The sequence below is a fragment of the Talpa europaea genome (genome assembly GCF_964194135.1).
Source record: "Talpa europaea genome assembly, chromosome: 14".
NCBI lineage: Eukaryota > Metazoa > Chordata > Mammalia > Eulipotyphla > Talpidae > Talpa > Talpa europaea.
In genome coordinates this window covers 11,319,592-11,343,788 of record NC_140082.1, presented here as the reverse complement: position 1 = coordinate 11,343,788, position 24,197 = coordinate 11,319,592, and the positions used below count along the sequence as shown (strand labels likewise).

The window sequence follows — 24,197 nt, the reverse complement described above, 5'->3', positions numbered from 1 at the left end:
TTGGCCCCTGCCTGCCAGAGTTTTACCAGCAATTTGGCTACTGTTCATTTTTGGCTTGAGAAACATCTCCACGCCCAGCAGTTCAGAGGACGTGAATTTGGACCCGCCCCCGTCCTCACGGGCCGCGCTGGCGCTGCAGGCCTGCGTTCCCTTGCTCCGGACTCAACCCTGAGCTGCGGGGCTCGCGGTCACCGGGCGCTGAGAGGACCGTTACGAACCACAGTGCTTCAGGAGCTGCTGCGCTGGAACAAGCTTTCAAGTAGGACGAGGGCGGGTATGAAATGTCTTAAACAGAGTGTGAAATGAGAAATTTACAGTCCGCTCCGGTGGTGGAGAGCATGCACTCCAGGAGCCCGGCGGCGCAAACTGTTCCCTGGGGCCCACCGCCGGCTCCCAGCTCTTCATATTGGCTTATATAACAAGGTGGTGACATACTTTTTCTTGTACCGGTGGGTCGCGCTGAGCACCATCACGCCATCCTAAGGGAGAGGGCGGGACTGAGCCACGGGCTCAAGCTTCAGAGTGCACGAGAACCATCAAGGGTGCTTGGTAATAACACAGACCCTGGGCCCCCCTCAAAAGCAATAGGTCTCAATGGGTCTCAGCAGCCAACCTTTAAACACACCCAAGGAATCCTGTGGCTAGGGCACCTCGGAGCACCCCCAGAGAATAAGCATGCATTACCTTGATGGAGAGCGCATAGAGATGGTTCAACATGACGTGGTTGGGCTCGGGGAGCAGCGCTGGATCACACTGCGGGAGGGGAACAAAAGCAGACGTGAGCATTTAGGAGCTGGAAATCAAGAAGCCTCTCCCCTTGATTTCAAGGCTCTGGATGTCAGAGGAAAGGCGGCCAGCTCACACCCCTTTCTTCCTAAGTCAGGCAGTGGGAGGGCTTGTCCAGTGACAGGAGAGAGGGGGGTGGGGCCACCAGCTGGGCATGTGGCATCTCTGGGGAGGCTTGGCCCCTAAAGCGTGGGCCATGGCTGTTCTCTTTTTTTTTTTTTTTTTTTTTTTAGAGGCATGTTTATTTATTTATTTATTATATTTGTTTGTTTGGTTTATACATGCACTGGGTACAGTCAGAAGCGCGGGAGGGTGAGAGAATTCACCAGAGCCAGAGCGGGGAGCAGAGCAGGCAGAAGGACCGAAGTACACTGCTGAGGGGAGCAGCGGGCGGCAGGAGAGGTCTGCGCGCCATGTGGGACCCCCCTCCGGTGGCCGGGGAGCAGCCGGGGATCGAACCGGCGCAGCAGAGGCTGCGGGCAGCTTCGCAACCCAGCGCTCAACCGCTGCGCCACCGGGGAGGCCCCATGGCTGTTCTCTTACTGAAGAGAGGCAGGAAGAAAGCTGCCCAATGAACACACTTTTAAAGAAAACAGGCAGATACAATCTATACTATGGGCCCGTCTTGCTGGCAGCCAGCACTGAGGCAGAGGTGGAGCCTGGCAGCTGACACCTGTGGGCAACACTGAGCATATCACCAGCTGCTCTGCAGGAGGTGGATGGAAAGAAAGGGGAGCAAGTGGGCCTGAACATGGAGGACGGTGCAGGCAGCCCCCTGTACTCACAGAAATCCCTGTGTCCTTGTTCAGGATGACCTGGAGCAGGTGTGGAGGGAGGATAGGAGGCGCTTTAAACCGTTCTTCTGGTTTTGAGACATAGGGCTCCTGGTGGTAGGGGCCTGGAGGGGAACTGGACAGTTCTGTTGGGAGATGACAACAGGAAATTTACTGGAAAATTGGGAAGGTTAGATGTCTCAGTTAATGTATGGTGTCAGTTTTCCTTGTTCTGTTCCCTCAATTTAGATTCATATTCTCTTAGAGGATGTCCAGGCTCCAAGGGTGAAGAGCAGAAGCAAAGAGAAACTCCTTTTGGAATTTGGGTGACTGGCATTAAATTCAGCAGTGAACTCAGATGCCCTGGTGTAAGATAGAAATTGTGGCAAAGCCAGTGAGCCCGGGGCAGGCTCATGAGGAAGCTGTCCACAATTTCCTAATCTCACAGGCCACTGTGGAAAAATGCTTCCTTCTCACTGTGGGGCGGCTGGCAAGTGCCACAAAGAAGTTCAAGGCTTTAAGTGAAGCTTAAGCGGCTGAACCCACGTTCTGAGCACCACCAGCTGGAATAAAACAAGATAAAGCAGTCTGTTTCTACAGAGGCGGTGGCAAAAAACAGGTTATACAAGGAGCTGGCACATTTCAAAAGTAGAAAAAAAAGAAAGAAAGAAAACTCAGTATCTAAAGGCTCTTTGATTCTTATCACTCTTAGCTACCTTTCAAATCCTTGCGTAAGTATGTCAATTATACAGGTTCAGCAAGAAGTTTCTAGAAGTAGAATGTCTCGTAAGGTGACAAGCAGCTCACTTAGTGATGTCTGTCGAGCTAGAAGGACTGAACGGTTATCCGAAGGACACAGACACGCGGGATGGGCTCCGGGCACCAACCCTTGGGCTGTCCAGAATCAATCAAGTATGCCCTGCCTCTGCTGAGACCCTCAACATCATTTTCCAGGAGACAGGGCACCCTTCATGTGGCCCACCCGAAACAGCAGGAAAGTGAGAAAAGCATTAAGTGCAGATAAAGGAGCCATTAGGAATAAACATGTCTTTTAAGAAAACAAGTGTGTAAGCATGAGAAGTCTGCAGAGCCCGAGTGGGTCTACCAGCAGCGATGGATCGTGCTCCTTCCAGGTGCTCTACACTCCTGAACCGGGACTAAAGACCTGGATCTAAGACCTGAAGTTACATTTATCAGCAAGCAAGGGATCCGGGGGCATGTCCTCCGTCTCCCAACCCCCCTCGCTGAAAAAGGCAGAAACAGTCTCCCTGAAGGTTAATACTATTTTTGGATTTCTAATTCCTGCTCAACACAGTGACCAGTCTCCACAGCGAGGGCACCAGTTAACTTGCCACTGAGAGTTCAGAGCCGGGAAGAGTGAGGGCCTGGTGACAGAACCTCCACGCCCTGCAGGTGGCCATGAAGAAATCATCCTGTAAAGTAAGCTGAACCCGCTCTCAGATAGTCCTGGGGAGTCTGTTCACCGTCTTCCTCAAGGGTCCAGGAATTGTTGAAACCCCTCAAGAAGGGGCAGTGCAGCTGATGCTGACACTTTAGATTACACATCCTACCCTCAGAATTGTACACATTGTTTTTCTGGGCAGTTTCTTGCTGTGAGATCTGGATGGAATGCAGTTTACTGAAAGCTCAGTGACTGGAAACCTCTGGGAAGACGGGAGAGTGTGCTGGGTAGCCCATTCCCTGTGGCGAGCCTCTCTCTCCTAAAAGGATTCTGACAAGGTGCTAAAGCACCACACAAGTGGTGACCAAGGTCACCACGGTGTCTGTTCGTCACATCAGGCTGCCATTCTCCAGGCACCCCTAGGGGACAGTGAGCAGGCGGGGAGTTGGCAGGCTGCCCCAGTGCTGGCTCATCCCTGACCCAGTGCAACTCTCCAGGGCCTCATGGGCCCCACCCTGGCATGCGATCAAGCTCTGTTTCCATGTTCACTGTCTGGTCTCTGGGCCAAGCAGAACTACTGAATACCAGAGATGGCCAGGAAAATAACTAGCCCCTCTGGGGCCAGATTTCAGTGACCTGACCTGACAGATCTAGGAATTAGTTTTGTGGCCATGTAGGGAGTTACAAAGGTCCACCTGATCGGGCAGCTTGAGCTCGAAAGTCAAGAGAAACAAAAGTATTTCTAGACTGCACAGTCCCCACCGGCACACACGTGGTATAAGATAACTGTGTTCATACCAGACACATCGGAGCACTTTTGGGAATCCACCATTAAAGCATCAAATACTTCAAAGTCAGTTTTCTTCACTTGAATGATGTTGTTAACTGTGCCAAGCTGGCTGGTTACTACTGGCTGGGAAGAGACAGACAGGCAAAATCATAACGTGCACAGTCTCGGAGTTATTTTCTAGAGGACTCAGAATTCCTGGTTGGAAGGTCATGTCCTGGCTGGCCACCCTGCTCTCTCAGCCAGGATGCCCACAGCCTGACCATCAGCACTGCTTACCAGCAGCCCAGAGGGACCTGTCAATGATCTGTAAGTGACAGTGATTCATTTGGACTGCGTGGGCAGCCAGAAGAGCGAGGGTGGGAGGAAGAGTACCTCAGAAGGGTCATGTGTCCACTGACCATCCACAAAGAACTTGTACTGATGCTCTCCTTCGGGCAGATCCAGGATGGCTACAAAGTTATTGTGGCTGTGGGGAAAACGGAAGCAGAGGATGTTAGCGGGTGGGCTGCCCTGTTCGTTTACTTGCAAAACTAGCCATGGGACGAAATAAAAGTCTCCATGTAAAGCCAAGAGTTGAGCTGCAGGAGAATCAACATTTTTAACTGATTCAGATGATTCTGTATAGTGAGCTCAACCTTGACAAGCTACAAAGAAACAGCAGTGCAAGGTCTTCTTGAAAACCTGCCTTGCTCAAATGCCAGGAATCCACACTCCTCCCATCAAAAGGTTAACTGACAAGCTGGCATCTGTCCTTCTCAACTTCCATGCAAAATACCACCTGGCAGCCTGGACACAACATAAGATAACACACTGCCAAGTCCTACTCTTGTTGGTCTGCCTTTGGCAGCAGAGGGTCAATTTAATAGATGTATAAACAGTTCTTCAAGAAGCTTGTAGAACTGCTTAAAAGAAAGGTTCCAGGAGCCTTTTGTTTTGCTCCTCTGCTTGAACTGACTTGTAACTGTGCCCCCACCTCCATCTCTTTCTCCAGCTTCCTGCTGGGAAGGAAGGTTGTCCCAGCAGTCCTGAGGCCCAGGCCAGGAGGGCACCATCTCTCCCTTCATCTCAGCCAGAGGACTCACTGGTGGAGACGTGTTTGTACTGACACTTGAAGAACTCCGCACTAGAATTCCTGAAAGTGTTTTGCTAAGTCTCATTATAATGATGCCCACAGAGGATGCACCTTTCGAACACAAGGATTACACAGGAAGTTAAAGTCAGAGGTACGCCAGAAATCAGCTGGTCCGACGTCCCCTTCTTACAGGTAGGAACAGTGAGGCTCAGGGCACAGGTTAGCTCAGCCAACGTGTCTGTAAGTGCCCAGTGCTCGCTCTACTGCGTCGGGACAGATTTCTGTTTCTGAAAGAGAAGTTCTGCCTGAACAAACATAAAGCTGAATATCTGACATGAGAGATGTCCGTGAAATAGACAACTGAGATGTTTCTTCTAAAAGGGTGCTCTCAACAGACTACATGGATGTGACTTCTGAACCCCATGAATCATTAACTCAGAGTATTTTCCCATTTAGCATCTACTTTACAGAGGCAGAGATCATTCAGACGCAGCAGTAGCATGGGTTAAGACAACTGCAGGAATATTCCCCAGGAAATTACCTTCTTGTGAGGGGAAGTTTACTCCAGTTATTGAAGGACCCAGATAAGTAAACTTCCTTCCCGCCGCCAGTCCATCGAAATACCGTTGGCCGCGCCTGGGCAGGAGCTTTATCATTTACTTCCAGGTCATGCTGCCAGGCCAGGAATTCCTCCTTCTCGGGAGCCTAGAAACAGAACGGTTTACTCAGGCACAGGAAGCCATTAGTAAGTGCCCTACAAGAGAGTTACCCTAACAGTGACAATTCCTTTTAAAGAGGCAGCTGCTACCAGTTAGGGTCCATATTTGGTCTTGCTAACTTACTAGACTTGCCTCAGTTTCCAAAAGGAGATAATAAAAACAAGTATTTTTTTTTAAATTTTATTTATTTATTTATACAAGCACTGGTTACAGTCAGAAGCACGGGAAGGTGAGAGAATTCACCAGAGCCACAGCGGGGAGCAGAACAGGCAGAAGGACCGAAGTACACTGCTGAGGGGAGCAGCGGGCGGCAAGAGAGGTCTGCGCGCCATGTGGGACCCTCGTCAGTGGCCGGGGATCGAACCGGCGCTGCAGAGGCTGTTGGCAGCTTCGCAGCCCAGCGCTCAACCGCTGCGCCACCAGGGAGGCCCAAAAACAAGTATTTCTTAAGGTCATTGTGATGAGTCAGCTTGTCCCTATAAATGTTCTGCAAGGTATCTGACATATGTTAAGTGCTTACTAACTATTAGCTATCATTGGTGTTATTAAAAAGGTCGACATCAACATTCTTGGAGAAACTATAATATATATACTCCCTGGAAGAAGACCACAATGAACCCAAGACTAGCTTAGAAATGCCATTTTCCTCTCTTAGTTAAGCAACATTTGAAGTGCATAAACATTTATTAGGGACAATTCCAGAGCTCTCAACTTAAACACTGACAAATGGAGCCTCCCTCGTGGCCTAGGGGTTAAGCCTCAGCACTATCACCGCTAAGGCCTGAGTTCACCCCAGTCAGGGAGCTGACCCACATATGGTGCAGCAAACCTCTCCTGTCTCACCAGCTGCTCCCCTCAGCAATATATTTCAGTAGAGCTGCCTCTTTTGCTTCCCACTCTAGTGAATCACTGTCTCTAGTGAATCCTCTCACCCCCTCACCTCTGGCCTACACCCCAGTTCTTCTACAGAAAACAAATAACAAAAAAACTGACAAATGCAGATTCTGAGGAAGGGAAAAACTACTCATTATTGCATGTCATCCAGGGACTGGGGACTAAGACGAGGATGACCCTCATTATGGAAAACAACAGCTTCTAGTATGAGAAGTGCTATCTAACTGCGCTGTTCCAGAACAGGGGAGAAGCAAACATACCCAACTCTCCCTGGGTGAAATGTATTTGGTCACGGTTCTTTTGCATTTTATTCTAGTCAGAAACCAAAGACTTTAAGACAGGAGTTCCAGGCTGGGAGAGACACTTGGAAGTGTTGAGCAGGCTTCCAGCAACATTTCAAATACTGACCTGTGCTTATCTTACAAGATGCCTGTGTTCTTGGAGCTTTAACAAGATCTACAGATTAAGAAATAACAGGCTGGAATCACTTTCGTTGAGGATATAACTAACCGCAGCCAAAATTGCGAAACTGTAGTTCTTTTAGCTTTTTTTGGTCTCTGGAGCATTAATCTAGGGTATCTGCTACATGACGCAGTAACTTCTTCGGAAATAATAATGGACGCTATTTAAAATCCTCCTCCACAGATCATCTGTATGTTAAACATTTTTTATAGTTTTGGAAGAGCCACAGAACAATAGATACTTCCGGAAAGTAGTTTGTGCCTCTTATGGTATCTTAAATAGGTGTTCTTGGGCCAAAATTATTCCTGGGGGATGGGATGTCAAGTCACTGGGGAAACAGGGATCCAAAGTTCACTTTGCACACAGCTTTTCAGGAATGCAACAGATTCAGAAAGCAAGTTCAAATCACAGGATGTAGGCCAAGTGAAAACAGGCTTCTTTATAGGTAGACTTAAAGCCAAGATCCAAATAAGGATAAGTAATGTGATCACCCAGTCTGACACCTGAGAAAAAATGCAAGTAAAGGTAGGATGGATGAATTACTAGGCAATTAGCCTCGTGGACAATGATGATTAATATACACAGAGTAAGTTGGGCAAAGGCCCCTCAACTTTCCTAAACCTACTTTGTTGTCCATTCTTTAAGGAACTGGTTCTTTGTTTTTCAGGATATACAGATATATATCAGCTGCTGCAATCGCTATGTGTCCTTGGATGGGCCCTGCAGCTGGAAACACAGACCACATCAGGTGGTTAGCAGGAATGTGGTAGAAGCAGGTGTCAAGAATCCTCTTCAGGGTTTTCGATGAATTAAAGCAGACTGCAGGGCCTCCCTGGTGGCACAAGGTGTTAAGCTATCGGCAAGGAGCTACCCAGATGGCACAGCAGACCTCTCCTGTCTCACCTGCTGCTCCCCTCAGCAGTGTATTTCAGTCAGTCTGCCTGTTCTGCTCCCCACTCTGTCTCTGGTGAGTTCTCTCACCCCCTGCACCTCTAGCCTATACTCCAGTTCTTGTATGTATAAATAAATAAATCTTAAAAAAACAAAAACAAAAACAGACTGCAGCAAGAATTCCAAAATCTGGCCTGCAGAAATATTTGCTTTGGCCTATTTAAAATATGAAGTCATAGTTAAACAATGCGGGAGAGAGAGGCTGAGTAGCAGCTCCTTCAGATCCACACTTCACCCACTGACCTCCAGAAGCTGAATAACTCTTCCATGCCCTCTCTTAATAAGCAGGTGAACGAAGAGTTTTAGGTAGAACTGAACACCTCTGGCAACTGCATTCCATTGTTCCACTTTACTTTCAGCTTACGTGTGTGCTCTGGTCTATCGCCAAAACCGACAAACTGCAAAACCAACTACTACCATTTAGGGAGGGGAAAAAAAAAAAAAAGCCAGTCCGCTTAAAGATGAGGGAAGACCTCGCAAAGCTGTGAAATTAATTATACCCAAGAGAAAAGCCAAGACTGGGGTTCAATTACTGCTACCTCAACGATCTTAATTAATTAAGAACTGAAACTGTCCCAGGGCTGCTTTCTCCTTAATGATGGTAACTGAAATGAGTTCCTCCTCCCTCGGGGGGCCTTGCTAATATCGGTAATTGGACACAGGTTCCTGGACGGCTAAGAGGGCTCTTTCAGGGCCATCTGGTTTTTAAGTGCACAGGATTGTCACCTCCCTCCCTCTTCTCATGAATTTTAGGGGGGTTCCTCTCACCATTAACCAAAGGGAATGGGACTCCCCCCACACCCTCTCACCTTGATCTCTTCTGAGTGGAAGAGGTCGGCATCCTCGGGGCTGTCCATCAAGATCTTGGGCCTGTCCCCGTCCTTGGTGCCCCCCGAGCTGTCTCTTCGGGGCGTCTTATGGCCGCCCTGCCGCTCCAGCGCGGCGCGCTCGCTACTCGTGTTGCCCATGGCGAGGTCTGCGGGGACACGGGGAAAGCGGACGAGGCCTCACTCCAGGGCAGGGCGAAGGGGCTGTCGGAAGCGGGGGGCCCCAAGGACCCCAGGGAAGGCGGCGGAGCCCCGGGCACCACACCCCTCGGGCGAGGACAGGGGCCGGGAGCCGGCGCGAGCCGGGTCAGCAGGTCCAGGCGGGGTTTCACTACCGCGCTTTACCTGCTGCGGCAGCCGCGGCGCGAACCCAAGAAGCGCGAAGATAAGCCGACACTTTGCGAGCAACTCCCCACCCCACCCCTTAGCAACTTCCGCTTCCGGCGCCTCCACGAGTCAGCTCGGCCCGGGAAGTGGGTGCGGCCGGCGCGCGCGCGGGGCTGACTGACCTCACTTCCGCTTCCGGCCCGGGTCGACGCAGTCGCGAGCGCGCCGAGGCGGAGTGGCGGGGGGAGGGGGGGGCGCGTGTGGCATCCGCGGGCCAGGGGGCGCGCAGTCGCAGTCGGCCTCTGCCCGGACCGTCGGCTTCATCTGCTGGTGGCCGGCAGGGGGCGCACTAACGCGAGGCCCGCCTCGGCGCCGGGGTGAGGGATGCGCTCGAGGCCACGCTGTGCTGCTGCAAGGGTGGACATCTAATTAAGAGACTCCTTTTCTTAAAGCCCTTGAATGCAGTGGTGCTCACGCTTATAAGCATCGTAGAATTACCTGGAGTGCCTGTTTAAAAGGCAGATTCCCCGGCGCTAATTCCCAGAAACCGTGATTCTGAAACTCTGGCCTGGGAGCTGCATTTTAATAAGCACCCCCTTTGCTTCTGATGCAGGAGTTTGAAAAAATGACAGGCCGTGAGATCTCTGGAAATTTCTCACATCTAGAAGCTTGGAGGTTGTAAAATACTGGCGAGCTTAGTGCATTTTTTTTTAATTGAGTGCATAGCTTTTGGTATGTAAGCTTGCAAGGTATTTGGTAATCACTTTGGACACATGATTCTGCGTAAAATGCATTCATTTACTAGTGTTTGTCATGTACCGTGGCCAGTGCTTCCCCAAGACGTTATACACATGTACTAATATAAATAATCTTTTCGCCGTTCTGCTTGTGTGTGTTGGGGGGAGGTGGGAGGAGGTTATTTTGTTTATTTTGCAAAATGCTTTGCATTCGCTGTGCCTTCTCATGCATTTTGTCGCTGAATAAACATTTGTACAGTACCTACAAACCGCCAGACATTGTGCTAAATAAATGGGAGACACAGATGACTAAAATATGGTCTCTTGGAGGGGAATTTGGCAGTATCTATCGAACTTTAAAAAAAAAAAAGCACTCGCGTTTTTGCATTTTTGGTGCGCAATTTTGTCGAGGACGCTTCTGAAGAAACACATGAAAATGATCTACAGGCATGTTCTTTTGCAGTATTGTCGTTGATGCTGTAATAGTTTAATTTCAAGAAGCACATTTTATTTCCTATTCTATTCTCTTGAAAATTGCATGCTTTTTACAACCAATGAAATCTTAGATAAGGAAGTGAACAATTGTGAGATCCTAAAATGCTTGTCAGTAGGATGGCTTAATGAATTAAATACATTCATTTTATAGCGTACTAAGCAGTTTTAGAAAAGGATACAGAGTTAAATGGATACTATGGAGAAGGGTCTAAGACATTCCAAATACCAAACGCAAGAGGCAGTACAATAGAGATTAAGAGCATGAGTTGGGAGTCCATCTGCCTGGGTTCAAATTCTGACTACCGCTTTGTTTCCTATTTTGTGAAATGGGGACCAGAAACAACAACTTCTTGACAGACTTGTTTTGTGAATTGAGAACATGCACAAAAAGTGCTGAGCATAGCACCTGACTCAGTAAACACCCAGTAGATATTAGCACTTTTATTGGCATCATTATACTTGCACATGGAAGGTTCTGGAAAGATACTTAACAAGCTGTTAATAGAGGTCCCTTCTGGGAAGAGGAGTGGAATTAGAGTAGATCAGAAAGGGGACTTTCCTGTTTTAGTTTATTGCTTGAAATTTTTTCTACTCTGAGGATATACTACTTTTGTTATTTATTTTAAAGATCTATTTTTATTTATGCATACAAGAACTGGGGTGTAAGCTAGAGGTACAGGGGGTTTAAGAGGAGTCACCAGAGACAGAGTGTGGAGCAGAACATGTAGTTTTTAAAAGACAGTAATAAATAGGCCATGGTCCTATTTATGAGATCCCAAAGAGATCCACAAAGTAGAGGTGAAAATAGACTCTCAGAAAGGCAGTAACAGAAAGGCCAGATATTCTACAGAAGCTCAGCAGGGACTCAGGCCAGGACAGTGAATGACCCAGAATTTGTTCTTTAAACTGTTTTTCTTGCTCACAGTAGGTAGCGAGGAAGCCATGGACAAGCAGATACTGAGTTTTGTATTCTCTCCCAAACATCTTGAGAGATAAGGAAGCGCACACAAGCATGGATGCCTTATCTGAGCTATGCAGATGCTTTCATGTGCGAAAAAAGTTTCGAGACTTCTACTCGGCACAGATAAGATGGCAGAAGCCACTGGATGCCAAGTGATATCTCAAGGATGCTTACAGTGGTTTCAACTAGCAGGATATTCTGGCAACTAAGGCTGTACAAGTGTACGGTGTATGCTGCACAGGGACCCTAGCCAAGGAGTTGTAGGGGAACAAAATCTGCCCCCCCCCAAAAATATCTCTGTGGTTTAAGGATTATTTCATAGGTGGGCCTCTGAAGATTGGGTGGAGGTTGCCCTTTTGTTTTTGCAGTTTTTTAAAGATTTCATTTATTTTTGCATAGAAGAACTGGGGTATAGCCACCAGAGACAGAGTGGGGAGCAGAACAGGTGGATCTACTGAAATACACTGCTGAGGGGAGCAGCGGGCAAGACAGGAGAGGTCTGCTGCGCCATAGGCGGGTTAGCTTCTTGGCTGGGGAATCAAACTCAGGCTGAGGCCCTGGGCCTTCTCACTGGTGGAGCTGAGACTTAATCTGTAGGCCCTGAGGGAGGCCCAGGTTGCCTACTTGCAAAGAGACATATGCATGTGTAAAGGAAATCTCCCTTCTGGGGTGTCTCTCTCAAAGCATCAGGAAAAGCTAATCTCTGACTTTTACCAGAGAAGAAAGCTGTTGAGTCTACATAACAGTCCTGCTAGGCCCTTCCCAAAGCTCCCCTTCCCCTTCGCCCTCCCATCATCCTTTATGGTGAGCTGAAGTTGTGAAAGGAGATGAAGTAAAATGAATTAAGCCATTTTGCTATGTTACTCTGTGTTAGTGGGTTTCAAGTGCAGAGAAAGTGCACGTGTTATTATTGAACTTCCCTTATTCTTCTCAATGTCTTGTCTAGTGTCAGTCTGTTGATTTGCCAGCTTAGAAGAACCCAGAGGGAGCCCCCTCTCTCCTTCAGAGGCTAGTAGGTCCTGCCTGTCCCGGTGGGCACTTTTTTCTAATTGGTACCAATGAAGCCAGTGTGCACTGTTAATTCAGTCCTTGAACCACCACAGGTTCTTGTCCCACTAAGGTGTAAAAAGGACTTTGCAGACTTTTTAGATAAGTAAGCATGTTACAGAGCAGGGAGAGGGGGCACCCCACAATCCCCAGACCTGCCTGCTCTAAATAGGTTCTGTCATTCTGCCATCTGCTGCATCAAGACAAAACATATAGGGCCGCCCTGGTGGTGCAAAGGTTAGTTAAGCACTGCACTATCAGGCAATCCACAGCCTCTGCAGCATGAGTTTGATCCCCAGCCGTCCAGGGACAAATTCACCTGGCACTGCAGACCTCTCCTGTCTCGCCCGCTGCTCCCCTCAGCAGTGTATTTCAGTCAGTCTGCCTGTTCTGTTCCCTGCTCTATCTCTGGTGGCTCCTCTCACCCCCCCACTTCTTTGGCCTGTACCCCAGCTCTTGTATGCATAAATAAATAAATCTTTTAAAAAATCTTTTAAAAAAAGACAAAACATATAGACCTTTAATGGAAAGGAACTTTAATACAATTAGTGTGCAATACAGAAAAGACAAAGAATATAGTTTCCAAAGCACCCAAAGTTACCCATCCCCTCGTGGGTAAAAGTCCGCCCAAATGGGATTGGCCCAAAGCAAGGCCCGAAAGCCTTCCCCAAGTCTAAAGCACCTTCTGGTGAGGACCCATAGAAAAGGGTTAGAAACAGAAAGCCTGGGAGGAAAAGAGCAAACTCAAAATCAAGACAAAAGCTGCCATTGTCAACCTCCCCATGGACTCTCACCCACATCTGTGTCACCCAGTCCAGGACCAGGAAGCAAGTGCAGCTTCTTCACGTGTCTCTCTGCCCCACGTGCCTCCTCCAGGTCTCCTCCTGGCTCCCCATCCTGCTCCCTTCCTTCCCCAGGCTCCTCTCCAGCTTCTTCTCCTCCCTGCTCAGCTCTACCCTCCCTTGGGTGGGGCAGGGAACATGGAACATGCCCCCTTCCCAAGGACCACCCAGACACAGTGAGAGAGAAGCAAACTTTATTCAAAAAAGTAAAGAACCATTTACTTAAAAGAAGAAAACAAGGACTCCCCAGGGCACTGTACCTGGGAGGGGCAAAGAGGCCATTATATACCCGAGTCTAGGGGTTATTTAAACCTTTTTTTTGTCTATTCTAATGTCTCATCATCCTATTTTGTGATTGGCTCTTTCTCCCAGTGCCTTCCCGGCAGATGTGTCCATTTTCCCAGCTCTTATCTTAGAATTTCTCCTTTACCGTCCCTGTCCAAGGTCTTTTAAAATTTACTGTCCTCATTAGCCTTAAAATTTACTGTCCTCATTAGCCCTCCTGGATTTCGACCTCATCTCTGGAGTATGTTTTGGCTAGCACCTCTTTGAATTTACAGCCCTTATCTCAGAAGCCTCTTTAACTCTCTGGAAGTCCCTGCCTGCACTGTCCCTGAAACTGCTTACTTAACCCTAACTTGCCCTGGGACTCACCATTATAAATCTCTGAGCCTAAGAACAGGAGGAAACTGTGCAAAGTTCTTTCTTACATAGGATGCTTGCCGCAAAATATGACAGGAATATATAATTCTGGGGAACCACTCTGAAATTTTGAAAAGAATCATTTCAATATTCATGGAGTTCATTTTTTAAAAAGTTTATGTCTATTTGTTCTTGCATCAGATAAAAGCAGGTGGATGAGTTTTCACTGAATTTGGAGGATATGTTTGAGATAGTCTGGCTTACACTGACTGTAACAGGGTGGTCCCCAGGGAAAAGGGAGGTTCCAGGTTCCCTACCCCACAAAAGGAAGGGTGGAGCTGAGCAGGGAGAAGCTGAAGAAGGAGAAGGAGACCTGGAGGAGGCACAAGGAGCAGAGGGACAGGTAAGGAAGCTGCATCTGCTTTTCGGTCTTGGACTAGTACCAGGGACCTGGGGGACTTGGAAGGAGACACTTGAGACAGAACGTAGGTGAGAGACCCTGGGGAGGCTGACAACGGCAGCCTTGATCTTGACTTGGGTTTCGATTTTGCTCTTTTCGCTCCAGACTTGCCTGGCCCCTTCTGCCCCTCTCCTGTGGGTCCCACCAGAAGGGGCCTTAGACTTGTGGCAAGATTTTGGGCCTCAGTGGCCCTGCTTTGGGCCGACCCTGTTTGGCTGGGCACTTTTCCCACAAGGGGATGGGTGACTCTGGGTGCTTGGTTTGGAAACTATTTTATCTATTCTTTCCCTTCTCTTCATTGCACACCGATTGTATTAAAATTATTTTCTATTGAAGGTCTTATGCACTAGAGTATGTTTTGTCTTGATGCGGGAGATAGTGGACCCTATTTAGAACAGGCAGGTTAGGGGGTTCCAGGGTGCCCCTTATGCTGCCTGCTCACGTAACTACATCATATTCTCAAAACTGGCCCTGGGGCGCATCTAGGGATATTTCAAAGAGACAAAGTTGAACACAAAAAGTACTGCTGATGGGGAAGTCTTTCCGTATTGTATTAAGGACAATGGAAAGAGAGATTAACATTGGCCCTAGGTTGAAAGTCACGGGAGGGATGGACTCTCCAATCACAAGCGTCTTCTTGGACTCCAGCTGTTTCTCTCCTGGGTCACTTTGTGTTACTGATCTTCATTCAACAACAGTTCATGATTTTCCAAGGATCAGAAAAATCTCTGCTGTTGTGGGTGGCAGGCCACACTGTTCCAGGGCCCCGGGCAGAGGGCAGAGTGCATGCAGGGATGTGCAGGAGTTGTGAATGTTAGAGCGTCTCTGTGTCAGAGGCATCACCTGCTCACAATCAGGGTGAGGGCACATGATAAGAAAGCATATATTCTCCCCAAACAAACCAGGGCGATCGCACCACACCACTGCTAGCAACACTCTGCTTCTTCCCTGGCAGCCCCACCACCTGGCCTGCCAGTCCATTCCCACTTAAAGCCCAGAGAGAAACAGGTTTTTCAAATCCTTAAAAGTCACCTAAAGTCAGATAGAATCTCCTTTATCCTTTATGTGTGACTCACAGGGTAAAGGATGATATTTTGGTGCTTCCACCTGCGGATGGATGGGTATGAGTTTGGGGATGAACACGGCACTGAGGCCCGAGGGACCTGTTGGTTTTAGATAAAGGACAGCTGAGACCCAGGGATCAAACCCTTTGTAGTGGCCCCTTGGATGCTCCCAAGAGGTGCTGGCACTGGACTTTGATTGCTTGGCTTGTGGTCTGGGGACTTCCCACTGCATCACAGTCCTTCCTCGGGAGGCCGCTGTTCAGACTGAGTAGGCGCTTCCCATGATGCTCATCCAGGACTGCTGGAGTTTAATTCAGTCTAACCACAGGGAAGGAGCGTTTGACCATTCCTAGAAAACTTTAAAATATCCACACCCATGGACCCAAACTCTGGAGGTCTAGGGCTGGATCCTAGAGGCGCCCTCCTACACAGGCAAAATGAGGACTGGGCAAAGTAATCCACTATGGTGTGAGCAAGAGGAAATGAACACAGAGTCAGTGGGCACCATTCTAGAAGGCTGGTGAAATAAAGGGTGTGGTCATATGGTGGCAAACCACCAAGCATTAGAATGGGAGGAAACTCCACAGGAGTCTCCAAAATGGGTCATTAAGGAGGGAAAAAATAAAGATTCAGGAAAGGATATCAAAGCACATTAACATTAACGGGGGAGGGAGAAGACAGTATACAGGGAAATCTGAAGACTATGTAGGAAACTGGCAATGTTGCTTGCTTTGGTTTATTCGGAAGCATTCACTTTACTCCATTTGAATTTAGTATTTGTGAGTGTTCAGGGTTTAAGAAATAAATATATTTGAAGGAAAAAGAAAAGCAAGAAGTCCAGCTTTGGAAAAAGGACCCGTCTCATTCCAGACCATGTCCTACCAGCATTGTAATCCCCCTGGTTGTCTTCTTTCGGTGAAATAAAAGAATAAAATACTGAGCCTCTTTCAGCACACCCTGTTGTAGGAAAATACATCTATCTGACTCAAGCCCTGCTTGATTCCCTTCCGAGGGCTCTTGTGCAGGAAAATTTATTTAGCAACTATGGAATCTTCCGCTGCATTCCCTTGTCACTTGGGAGATGAGGTTCCTGTTTCAATTAGGCACCTGCTGTGGGATTTATAGCTGCTGAGGACACTGGGATGTCCCTTGTGATGGACAGAATGTTTGTGGCCCCCCCACACCCCCATTTACTATGTTGAAACCCTAGTCTCCAGGGTGACTGTATTTGAAGGCTGGGCTTTTAGGGCTAATTACGGTTAAATGAGGTCATAGGGGTGGGGTCTTAATATGAAGGATTTGTGTCCTTCTAAGAACAGGGAGACTCACCAGATCTCCCTTCCTCCCTGCCTTCCTGCCTCCCCACGCTCTTCTGCCTCTTTTCCTTTTCCTTCTCCCTTCTCCCCTCTCTCTGTCTCCACTCAGTGGTGAGACCATGTGAGGACCTTGTGGCCACCTGCATGCAAGTCAGGGGCAGAAACTGAACCCTGCTGGAAAATTGATCTTGGACTTTTCAGCATCCAGAACAGAGAGAAATCAAGTGCCTGTTATTTAAGCCCTTCATGCCAGGGTATCATTTAATAAAATTAAAACTTGCTCTCTGCACTGCGCTCAGCTAAATGCTGGGAGACGCCATATTAGATAAGAAAGGCGAACCTGTAGGGTTGCCATGGGAACCTGGCCACAGGTCCAAACCATCAATAGAGGCTACCAAGAATTTTAGGAAATGCAAAACAGCAATCAGAACCCAGCAGGACACCCCTGTGTGGAAGGTACACCCCAAGAGATGTCCAAACAGATAACAACTGGTTGAGACCAACTTCTCAGTCATGGAGAGCTGAGAGCCGGCGAAATCAGGTGATAAAAGAAGAGACCAACTGCCCCCTAGGGACAGACTTCTCCAGTCTCGCCTGCCGCTTGCCTTAGTCTGTTTCACTAAGTCCCCCTTTTGTGTTCACACTGACTTTGGCCTACCTCCTCTTTCTTTCTCACCACACTCCAGTCTGTGGTACTTTGCTACAGCAGCCCAAGCAGGCACACAGGTGCCCCTCACATCCAAGCGGATCTCAGAAAGGCTTTCTGGTGTGTGGTATCAAAGGACTGTTGGGTCCCCAGCACATGTTGCATCATTTCCCCCTAACAATGTAGCTACGCACATTCATGTTCTGGAGAACTGTCCCCAAACAGCTGACAGTGCGAGCGTGAGCTGAGCGTGAATCACTCCATGGCAGTTTACTCCATTGTTGTGTAAATAATGAGTGTCAATTATGAGCCAGGCACTATGTAGTCTCAAGGTCATGGCACTGAGTAAAATCAAGACCTTGTTCTCCAGCGGCCCAGGGCACACACATTTCAACAGGATGATGAGCAGAGGTAGCTGTGGGAGTCTCACATTTGGATTCTGCTGTGGATTGAGTTGCATCCTCTGAAAATCCTTGTGTTGAACCTGGAATGGTATGTGGAAGCAGGGTCTTTGGAGGGCGAGGTCATGATTATGGGAACAGTGTCCCTTCCTTGCCCCTCCCTTGCTTGCTTGCTCTTGCTTGCTCTTGCTCTTGCTCTCCCCTCCCTTTTACAGCCACACTGACAGGTCACATGAGGACAAACTGTCTACAAGGCAGGAAGTGGGTCGTCACCAGACCCCACCCTGCTGGCACCTTGATCTTCGACTTCCAGCCTCCAGAACTATAACACTTCTGTTGCTGAAGCCACCCAGGCTGCTGTGTGTCCCCATGGGAGTTTGGGCAGCCTGAGACAGACTGCAGTGGGTGACAGCTGTTGGGATGGTTACAAGCCTCCCTTGAGCTGGATTTCCACCAGGGCTTCTGAAATGTGCGTGGCCACCGTAAATACCACTGAAAATGTTTGGTAGTCCATCTTGTCTTGTTTGACATCCTGGTATTTTTTTGTCCACTGAAATGCAAATATCACTGTGACAGAGTCATTGGCACAGGTGTAAAAGACTTCATTCTACGGTCTTCAGTCTACAAATATTTATGGAGAACCCATATATGCCGAGCTTTGTTTTGGGTGCAGGGAAAGAAATAACAGAACGTTTATCCTTTTTGCAAAGCTGAAGGGCCCCCATGTGGCAGACAGATGTATAAACAAGCAAACAAATACATAAGCTGGATAATTTCACAGTGATTACGACCACGAAGGAAACAAAATGGAACGATGTGAGACAGTGATATGGTACTACTTTAGATGACATGGTCATGGAGGGCTTCTCTGAGGAGGTGACAGTCAAGATGAGATCTCAATGCCAAGAAGGAGTCAGACGGGACAAGAGTTTGAGTTCAGGGGGAGCATTTCTGGCAGGGAGAAAATACAAGTGCAAAGGCCCAGAGGTGGGTATGAGTTTGCATGTTGGAGAGACAGAAGGGATTTGGATGGTGGCTGGAGTACACTGGGAAACAGCAGAAGAGACTGAATGCTTTGGGGTCTTCCTGGTCAAAGTGAATTTTCTGGACTTCATTTCAAGTCAGTGCGAATTTATTGGACGGTTTAGTATGAGAATAATGTTCTCTGATTTATGTGGTGCTAGATTTACATTTTATAATATCAGAGAATTTGGAAGTAAGGCTGAATCTTAGAATTTAACCCAATCTGGGCATTGGATATTGAAGCATTTACCTTCTGATAACTAAGTAAGTCACACCTTTCTTTTGAGTAATTTCTGTATCTTTGTTTTCTTTCTTTCTTTTAAAAAAGATTTATTATTTATTCATGCATACAAGAGCTGGGGTGTGGGCCAAAGGGATGGGTGTGTGTGTGCGTGAGAGGATTTACCAGAGACAGACTGGGGAGCCGAACAGGCAGATCCACTGAAATACACTGCTGAGGGGAGCAGCGGGCAAGACAGGAGATCTCTGCCTAGCCATGTGGGTTAGCTCCTGGTGGGGGATCCAACTCATGCCACAGTGGATGCTGAGGACCCTCTTTGTTTTATTTTCCACAAAAATACTTTTCACAAGAAATAGCTGCACCTATAGGGTACAGCAAGACCTACAGGGGCACGGGCCTGGCTCAGGGTAACACATCTGTCTTAATGGAATGCCCCACACGTCTGGCTTCTGGGGAGCTTTGAAGGAATGGAGGAGAAAAGTAGGTACACACTTCCTCCTTCCACGGAGGGTGACTGACAAACTAAAGCAGTTTGGGGGTAAAGATTCAACCTAAGGGGAAAAATAAAAGGAAGTCTGTGTGTGATTAACCCTCAGCCAGTGACACAGGAGATGGTAGATAGACACCCCAGCCCCTTGCCCTTTGGGTGGGCCAATTCTGTTGCATAGAGTGTCTTGGGAGGCCATCACTTGCTTGGTGAAAGATTATTAACACTAGGGCCTCCCTAGTGGCGCAAGGGGTTAAGTTGCAGCACTATGAAGCTATCAGCAGCCACTACAGCATGCGTTCGATCCCCGGCCAGGGAGCTGACCCACATATGGCACAGCAGACCTCTCCTGTCTCACTGCTCCCCTCAGCAGTGTATTTCAGTAGATCTACCTGTTCTGCTCCCCACTCTGTCTCTGGTGAATCCTCTCACCCCCTGCACCTCTGGTCTGTATCCTAGTTCTGGTATGCATAAACAAATAAATGTTAAAAATATATTAATACTAAATCAAGAAGGTAGGATCACATTAAATTAGGGACAGAATTAAAAACTACAGCCTTGTTGATGACATGCAATACCCTAAATATCCTCTAGGTGGCAATAAAGAGCAATGAAAAATGTTCCTCCATCTTCTGCAAGAATTAAATGGCTGTTTAGATATAAAAGAACAGGGTGAAAACTTCAAGCAGTGCAAGAGGTGTAGACTAAAACCTAGAGGTCACCTTCCTAAATCCATCACTCCTTCCCCTCCCAAATAACTTGCTAAGAGTTTCTTATATACGATTTTAGGGGTATATTTTGTTACGTCACTTCCCCAGAAAAAGTATTAGCTTTTATCTTTTTTCTTTAAAAAATGGACAAAATTGGAACTTTTTCCTTTAGTGTCTCTTTCCATGCCAGCGCACACAGATCTACCTCATTTTAAAAATAGATGCTGATTTCGGGAAAATAAAAGTCAACATTTACAGAGAGCTGTATACCTGGCACCGCTTTAACTCATTTAGGACTCACCAACCCCTAGGCGGTACATTCTATTATTATCCCACTTTACACAGGAGAAAAGAAAAGCTACTTGTCCAACATCATATTACAGTGGAGCCAATATTTAGATGCAGGAAATTTAACTTCTTAGTCTGCTACTACCATGCTAATTTAGTGTTCCATAATTAACTCAGTCAACCTCTATTTTCTCAGTACTTTTTAAAGATTACTTATTTTTTTAATTGTGAAAAGTATACTGTTAAAAATATACCCAGGATCTTGGTTTTGTTCACAAATGATAAGACCAAAAGATCCGGAGGTGTTTGCCCTTGAAAAAAAGGGGTTAAGTCTCAGCACTATGAAGCTATCGGCAGCACGAGTTCATTCCCTGGCCAGGGAGCTACCCACATGACACAGCAGACCTCTCCTGTTTTGCCCGCTGCTCCCCTCAGCAGTGTATTTCAGTCAATCTGCCTGTTCTGTTCCCCACTCTGTCTCTGGTGAATCCTCTCACCACCACCAACCCCCTAACTCTAGCCTACACCCCACCTCTTGTATGGATAAATGAATCTTTAAAAAAAAGAGAGAAGGGAAAAATGGTTTCTCTCAGTTTCCAAGAGGAGGGGGGCAAACCGCTGGAATGCAGGGTCACAGAGAGAACACTGAGGTTGGTGACAGGGCGAGAGAGCGAGGAGAACACACACTGTGGTGCTGCATGGACCTGAGTCAAGGATAATGCCAGGCCACTGCACTACATTCTTCGGGGCCATGGTAACGGCTTGCTCAAGGCTTAACAACACATTTCTGTTCCTTCTGAGGATGCTGATAGCATCAGTGTCCAATGCACACCCGCTGGCCACGTAAACACTGATAATACCGAAGAGAACAACCATTCCAGAAATGCATCCATATCTTGGGGCCAACTGCCTCCAGACTGCCCAGCGCCCTCCCCCCCAGCCCCCACTTAAGAACGAAGACACCCTCCCCACGCCACGCAAGTCCTCAAGTTTCTTTCTTTTCCAGATAATCTTTCTTTGTTCCCCACTTGGAGAGATGGTCTCTTTAGAGCACCACACATTAACAAAGGGGCTTCCTACTGTTAGGGGGAGAGGATGTCCTGAGCTAATTCCATGCAGGCTTTGTGGACGCCACCCCCACCCCAGACCAAAGCCATCAGGACACTGGGAAAGACAAATCCCATCACCGTCAAAGAAGGTGGCTGGGACCTGAGGGTGGGGTTAAGCAGCCAGGTAGGGTATAAAAACCAGACACGTGGGCCTTGGGGGTCTCCTTTTGGCTCTCTGCCAGCTCTTGGCTCGCGGCCAGCTCTGAGAGTGCCTTTGGGTTTCCAGGTCGGCGGATCCGGGTAGGACGCATTAAAGACTTTATTTCCCTGTTTTCTCCCTGAGCTGTACATTTTCCTTATTTCCCTTTCCCTTGTAAATAAACCTTTTATGAACCTTTTGTGTGTGCCTGCAGTGGAGTATTCATAAGTCCCTTGTAAGCGCGCGGGTGAGGCCCCACAGCCAGGCAACCCATGTTGTATCGGGGCGCCCTGTAACACTTTGTGGAAACAGTCTAGTGGTTCTGAGTCTGGCTTTCTGAGCGGGAGTGGTGAGACCCATTTAGATGGTAACGTGATTTCTCAGAGAAGGGACACCCCTGAGGGGTGGGATTGGATGGTTTGAATAACTTGGCTGGGCTCTGAGCTATAGGGCCCTTCCCTTACCGCCCCTGGGCTGGGATCACCAGGGCAGGGGGAGTTTGCCTTCTGGAGTGTAAAAGCCAGAGAGAGGGTGTGCTTCAGGGTATGGGCCTGGGGGGTTAGTGGGGTGCATAGTCAAGGCAAGTCCTTCACTATCAGTAGGAATTAGTTAACCTCGGCGGGGCATGCTCTTCCTAGCATTGTTCAGATGAACTTGGGTACTGGCTCAGGAGGTATTTATTCTCCCCTGCCTACTAAGTAAGTGGGCTCTGCGGGAGGTCCTCTTTCGTGCTGTCACCAGCCATCTGTCACTTCTACAGAGGCAGGATTTGGCCTTCCATGAGTTCCTCCCAACAGACTCACTCCAAAGCACAGCGAGTCCCCATACCCGGGATTCTGTGTCACCGGGAAATCAACATTGGGAGAGGTGCCAGGAGCCGAGAGCTTGGGAAATAAAAATGGCGGGCACCTCGGTGAAGCGGTGTGTGAGTGCGAACCCGGCCAAGGGCATGCCTGGACTGGAAGAGGGATGAAAGTTGTGAGCGGACCGTTGCACATTTGTCTGCGCGTGTGAGGTCTGGCACGGTTCACAGATGAGTCTCAGACACCTGGCACAGAAAATGCACAAAGACAACTTTGTCTTTTCCTCCTCCCTCCCCCCCATAAACAAATCTCAATGGGAACAAATCATCTTTATTGGAAAGGGAATTCCTTCTTTTTTCAGTGGCTTCTCTAGGAATCACGACGTGCTTGGGTAGACTTTACGCCTCTCTTTGTATCTTGTCAAAATCAGGATTCAGAGCGTCTTGGTTTAGGGACCTATTTTTATAGGGCAACATCCCAGGTTGAAATATTCAACATCCGTAAGAGTTTTTTTAAAGACTGGTAGTAACCAGTGAATGCAGATGATACCTAAAAATATTTTTTTTATTGGTGGCCCCAAACTATCTCTTATATTTAGAAGCTTGGATCTAGGGTTACATATCAAGATACACGCATAAGACTGTTTTGCTGAATGCAGCTGTCCCGATGTAGGCCAAAGATAATTTGCTGACCCAGGAGCTGAAGCCAGCGATTTTATGTCTGCATCTGCTTCTGCCCATAATTTGTGAGCAAAGACAGGGCAACTTCAAGAGCTACCACCTTAGCAGTGCCTGGGGCAGTGGGGCAGGGACTGAGGGTCTCCCAGGGGCCTCTCAGGAGAATTCAGGACTCCCCCTGCAAAGGGCTGCTTAACCCCGTGCACACCGATTCCTTCTGTGTCTCTGAGCTGCTCCATCCCCTGCATCAGAGGTTTCTCTCTATCATGTTGGACTCTCCAGTTTCTATGGCTGCACAGGCGCCCTGTAAATATGGGTGGATGAGGGCATGAATCAGAGTGACACCAGAATGGAGAAAGGGTTATTCGATTTTTCTAAATGTATTTTCATTTTTGTGTAGAATTACTGGGGTTTAGACCAGAGGTGCGGGGGTGGGTGGGGGGACAAGAAGATCCACCAGAGACAGAGTGGGGAGCAGAACAGGCGGATCCACTGAAATACACTGCTGAGGGGAGCAGCGGGCGAGACAGGAGAGGTCTGCTGCACCATGTGGGTCAGCTCCCTGGCCGGAGATCGAACACCAACTCCCTGGTGGTAGTGGTGATACCAGTGAGACTTGCTACTGGGGAGGCCCAATTCGATTGTTGTCCTGCGTGTGGCAGGCACAGTAAGAAGCAGAAGGCTTCACATGGGTGGGTTTTATTTTTTTCTACTCAACAGCTGTCTCTCCTTCAGGGAAAAGCACTTTGGTTTTCCTTTGGGAAAATCCATCACTAGAGTTTGGGTGGAGCTGAGCTCACCCTCAGTTCTGTTAGGGGGTGGCCTCCGGGGAGGAAACTAAAATGGCGTCTCCTCCCCACACTAGAAGCGGCACCCATTTTGGCAGAAAGGATCACCCTGAGGCAGGACAGTTTCCTCTTCTCCAGTTGCCGATGGGTGGCTTGAATGCCGATGGGTGGTTTGAACAGGGGCGACCTGCTGGGTACTTTTGGTCGCACCATCCTTTTAGTACTGGGGACCTCCTAAATTGGAGGAGCTCTGTTCCCCCGTACTGGCAGGCTCCTAAGAGGATGGCGAACTTGTTTGCCTCCATGTTCGTCTCCCAC

The 24,197-nt window shown here is 48.2% G+C and overlaps 1 protein-coding gene across 1 annotated transcript; it reads right to left on the bottom strand.

Moving 5' to 3' along the window:
- Nucleotides 1-401: 401 nt before the first annotated feature.
- Nucleotides 402-8,817, bottom strand: PRKAB1 (protein kinase AMP-activated non-catalytic subunit beta 1; the record flags this gene model as incomplete). Its single annotated transcript, XM_084254317.1, has 7 exons — nucleotides 402-479; nucleotides 685-753; nucleotides 1,572-1,705; nucleotides 3,760-3,874; nucleotides 4,124-4,217; nucleotides 5,365-5,528; nucleotides 8,659-8,817. 7 exons carry the CDS (start codon nucleotides 8,815-8,817, stop codon nucleotides 402-404), a joined length of 813 nt encoding a protein of 270 aa, XP_084110443.1.
- Nucleotides 8,818-24,197: the final 15,380 nt, after the last annotated feature.